This window comes from Lacerta agilis, chromosome 2, assembly GCF_009819535.1.
Source record: "Lacerta agilis isolate rLacAgi1 chromosome 2, rLacAgi1.pri, whole genome shotgun sequence".
NCBI lineage: Eukaryota > Metazoa > Chordata > Lepidosauria > Squamata > Lacertidae > Lacerta > Lacerta agilis.
The window spans coordinates 119,527,021-119,531,912 of record NC_046313.1 but is presented as its reverse complement, the minus strand read 5'-3'; the positions used below and the strand labels follow the sequence as shown (position 1 = coordinate 119,531,912).

At 50.1% G+C, this 4,892-nt stretch overlaps 1 protein-coding gene across 1 annotated transcript in view; it reads right to left on the bottom strand.

Annotated features, from left to right (window-relative positions):
- Window positions 1–228: 228 nt before the first annotated feature.
- The window catches only part of HSD17B8 (hydroxysteroid 17-beta dehydrogenase 8), an 8,276-nt gene continuing 3,612 nt past the window's right edge, over window positions 229–4,892 (bottom strand). The window contains exons 4-9 of the mRNA XM_033141785.1: window positions 4,297–4,392; window positions 4,105–4,190; window positions 3,160–3,244; window positions 2,984–3,026; window positions 2,225–2,299; window positions 229–846 (exon numbers count right to left, since the gene is read on the bottom strand). Of these exons, the coding sequence (XP_032997676.1) occupies window positions 830–846; window positions 2,225–2,299; window positions 2,984–3,026; window positions 3,160–3,244; window positions 4,105–4,190; window positions 4,297–4,392 (402 nt within the window). The 3' untranslated portion in view covers window positions 229–829. The remainder of the gene's footprint in view (window positions 847–2,224; window positions 2,300–2,983; window positions 3,027–3,159; window positions 3,245–4,104; window positions 4,191–4,296; window positions 4,393–4,892) is intronic.

Genomic DNA, 4,892 nt, shown 5'->3' with positions numbered 1-4,892 from the left:
TTTTACTACAAAGCTTCCTGTAATCCTACTAACGTATTAAATTGTGTATATTTCTTCAAATAATTTACAAATTTTCCCCAATCCTCAATAAATTTCCGATCTCGCTGTTCTCTAACTCTCCCTGTCGTTTTATCTAACTCCGCATAATCCAACATTTTCAAAATCCATTCCTCTTTCGTCGGCAGTGTTTCCTGTTTCCAAATGGAAAAAAAACCCCCAGGGATATTTCCTGGTGGGGGGGGGGGCAACTTGGCAGAATACATGGGAGAGAGTCAATTGTGAAACGTCTATGACACTAAATATCTTGTTCCCATTCACATATATTTGAGGCTATGTAACCCTGCATGGGGCGTTTGTTCGGGCTGGAAAAAGCGTCTCTTCCCGCGGTCCTCAAGCAAAAATTTCTGCATTTCCCTTAAATTTCCCTTAATTTTTCCTGTTTCGTTTCCTTTTATCTCCGGGTGGCTCACAGCATTCAAGTGTTTCTCCAAAAGGCACTTGGATCGCTTGCGCATTTGTAGAATTTAACTGAGTGATATGTCCCAAAACAAGGCACAGAAATTCCCGGAGCTGAATCTGAGCAGCGCCGCCGCTGCGTCCCTCTGGAGTGGTAGTCCTGCAAAAGACCCCCTTCTTCCGGTGGGGGGGGCAGGGAAGGCCCCCCTGCCTCTAAGCCCCCTCCCCAAATCTTGCATTCAAAGTCTCTCCAGGAAAGGAGGAACCTGCCCCCCCCAAGTCCTTCCTTCGAAAGTGGGGGGGACGGACCAGGGAGTGTGGTTTCCTTGAGGCTGTGGGGGGGGGGCAGTGTCTCCAGAGGCAGGAAAAGGCATCATATGAATAGACCCCCTGGAGGAAGAGAAAGAAAAGCTGCAGACCCTGCGGAGATGGTTGGAAGCTGCCCAGAGTGACCCAGGCAGATAGGCAGGGTATTAATAAAAATAAAATAAAATAATAATAATTCACTTCCACGAGCTAAAGGGAGATCCAAAATACAGTATTTTTCGCTCCATAGGGCGCACCTCATTTTTAGAGGAGGAAACAAGAAAAAAAAATTTTTTTCCTCCTCTAAAAGCCCTGTTTTTTGAGGATCAGCTAAAAGTTTTGCAGCTTTTTTTTGCAAAGGGAAAAGCCCTGTTTTTTCAGGATCAGCTAAAAGTTTTGCAGCTTTTTTTGCAAAGGGAAAAGCCCTGTTTTTTCAGGATCAGCTAAAAGTTTTGCAGCAGCTTTTTTTTGCAAAGGGAAAAGCCCTGGTTTTTTTGAGGATCAGCTAAGCATTTTGCAGCTTTTTTGCAAAGGGAAAAGCCCTGTTTTTTCAGGATCAGCTAAAAGTTTTGCAGCTTTTTTTGCAAAGGGAAAAGCCCTGGTTTTTTTTTTTTTGACGATCAGCTAAATGTTTTGCAGCTTTTTTGCAAAGGGGGAAAAGCAAAGAGGAAAAGCCTCGTTTTTATGGGGTTCAACTCACATTTCTGCAGCTTCTAAAGGAAAGGGAGCCATTTCTACAGTTTCCAGACAGATAATCTAATCAGCCAGTCCCATGTTGCTGGGGAAACAAACAACCTCCCTCTGCAGCACATTCAACCATGGAGGGCGGGGCTGAAAGGGAGCCGGGACTCTTATCTCTCTCCCAATCTCTTGCTGATCAGCTGCTGAGCGGGGTCCTTTCAACACCCCCTTTTCTCTTTGTAAAATAAAAAGCATGATCCTCTTTTGGCCCCTGGGCAATTCGGCTCCAGGGACCACCATTCGCTCCAGAAGACGCACAGATATTTCCCCTTAATTTTTAGGAGGAAAAAAGTGCGTCTTATGCAGCGAAAAATACGGTATGCACCAGCAATTCTCTGCGTCTGTTTTGGATGACGCTCCGGGAGAATTTATCCATACCGTCAAATTTACACACGGTGGAAAACAGCCATGGAAACTCTTTAAAGAACAAACATCCTGTGTTTTTTCTTTGGGTGGGTAGGGTCGTCTAAAATGGGAATGTTTTCCGCGGGCGCCGGAAGGAGCGCCAGCAAAGAAGGAGCGCCTGGCTGATTTCATGGGGCAGGGAGTTCCAAAGTCCATGCGGAAAGACAAATACGGGAGAACCTTTTGGGGTTCCTTCTCGCTGCCCTTGTCTCTGGTAAGGCCGGAGGAGCTCCCCGCCACCAGCACTGGCATCCAAGGGGAGCCCCCCACCCACAAAGGGTCCCCCAATCTGTCCGCCCCCCCCCACGCCGCTTACCGGTCACCTCCAGGCTGGCACCGGTGATGTAGCGGCTGTCGTCGGAGGCCAGGAAAGCACAAACCTCAGCGACGTCTGGCGGGAGGCAGAGGAGACTGTGAAGCCCCCTCCTCCCAACGCCTGCAGCCCCCCCCCAGACACTGCCAGCCCCCTCCCAGGAAAGGAAACCTGCCCCTTTCTCTTCCGCAGGAGGCCAGTCTTGCCGGGAGTGGTCGGCAGCACTGGTGGTGTCTTTCCGCAGCTGCCAGTGGGGACGGATCCAGGGACCTTCTCATAGCAATATTATTATTATTATTTCCTGTACAATCTATACAGTATCGTGGAGCCGGGAGGGGCCCCTGAAGGTCATCCAACCCAACCCCCTGCAATGCCGGAATCGCAGCGCAGCTACATTCCTCCCCCAAACTCCCTTAGGCTATGTTGTTCCTATTATTATTAATTAACTAAATTTGCATACAGCCCTCCATCCACAGATATCACAACATAAAAATACGATATGAAATCCCTGGCAGGCAGCATCTGAGAGGGACTGAGAGGCAGAGAGGCGCCGCGGAAAAACCCAGATACTTTTTGCATTTTTCGTTGCTGGGCTAGATGACCCTTGGGGACCCTCCCAAACACCATGATTCCTCTGTTCTATGACGTCTGTGACCTCCCCGCCCGGCAAGAGGAGGGAGGGCGCTCTGCAGGTGCTCAGAGGCAACCTCCCCTTCCCTCCCCACCCTTCAAAGGAAGCACAAATATATGACTAGACCTGACCTTCGGGCTCCCCGAGGCGTCCCAGCGGCACCATGGAGGCAAACTGGGGAGAAGGAGGAAGGGACAGGGGTCAGGGAGGGATTGGGGCAGGGCGGGTGACTTCTTCACCCCAGAGGAATTGTGGGGAGGGCGATGGTGGGGCCTGACCTCAGCCCCCCCCCCCGAAAAACGCCCACCTTGTCCAGCACTTTCTGGGGGACCTTGTCCGTCATGGGGGAGCGAACGAACCCTGGCAGAACCGTGTTGCAGCGGATCCCGTACCTGCAGAACAGCAAGGAGAGGAAGCGTCGCACAGTGGTTAGATCCAGGACAGGGCAGGGGGGCGATTCCATTGTCAAGGGTGGGACACTTGGAGCATGTTTTTTGGCATTCACACATGTGTAACAATGTAAATATACATAAAAACTAACAACCAAAATTTAAACTATGTTCTTAATAAGATACTGAACATTTTACTAATTTTTTATTTTTATTTTTATGGATATCTTTGACGATTTTATTAAATGTTAAAGTATTGTCACGGGTGGCACAAATAAAGGACATGGAGCTTGAGATAAGTTTGATTTATGGAAAAACTGTGAGTTGGGAGGTGAATCCATGATAAACTCAGCATGTCTGTTTAAATCAATATTTATTGGTTACAACTATGCAATCAGGAATTAAGTTTAGGAAATTTAACGATACAAAATTAAGGAAAAAATGCTGTCACGGGTGGGACAATCATCAGAAAACTTTTAACTCGAACACTTCTGTGAAGACTACGTGGGTGGACTTTTGAAAAGGAGGTCCATAAACTAAACTTAAAAGAAATGGTTAGACTGCACGTTTGGAATCTTCCTCGCCAAAGTCCAGCGCTCATCTAGCATTCTTATCAGGCTCACTTTTCATGGAATGGCACAGGGTTCAAATCCGCAAAGCTCGCTGGCTGCGGACTGTGAAGGGCGGCCGACCTCGCAGGGTCGTCGTGGGGACGGGACGAGGAGGGGGCCGCCCAGCCCAACGCTCTGCAATGCAGGAATCCCCAGAGGGCGGCTGCCCAGGGAAGGAGGGCAGGCGAATGGGGGGTCTCCTTCCCACCCCCCACCCCCCGAGTTCTCCCTCTGCCACCCAGCCTGCCTTACCTGGCCAGCTCCTTGGCTGCCGTCTTGGAGAGAGCTTCTACCCCAGCCTTGGAGGCGGCATAGTTCACCTGCCCCAGATTCCCCACCTGGGCAGGAAGGAGAGATGAAGGGACTGAATTATTGGCGGTGGGGAGCAGGCTGGGGGGGGGGCCAAAGGGCAAGGAGGTCATTAGGAGGGGGGGGTCACTGCACCTTGCCCACGATGCTCCCCAGGTTGATGATGGAGCCCCCCGAAGCCCCGCTTGCCACCAGCGCCTTCGCCACAGCCTGCGTCACCAGAAAGGTCCCCTGTGGAGAAGGAAGAAAGTGAGCAGGGACGGGGTTGGGATGGATGACCACGGGGTTCCTTTATCATTCTATAAGCAAGATCATAGAACTTCTCTCTGCCACAGACTCCCCCAGCTCACTAAGCCCTGTCATAGAATCCTAGAATCCTAGAGTTGGAAGAGACCCCAAGGGCCATCCAGTCCAACCCCCTGCCAAGCAGGAAACACCATCAAAGCATTCCTGACAGACGGCTGTCAAGCCTCCGCTTAAAGACCTCCAAAGAAGGAGACTCCACCACACTCCTTGGCAGCAAATCCCACTGCCGAACAGCTCTCACTGTCAGGAAGTTCTTCCTAATGTTTAGGTGGAATCTTCTTTCTTGTAGTTTGAATCCATTGCTCCGTGTCCACTTCTCTGGAGCAGCAGAAAACAACCTTTCTCCCTCCTCTATATGACATCCTTTTATATATTTGAACATGGCTATCATATCACCCCTTAACCTTCTCTTCTCCAGGCTAAAC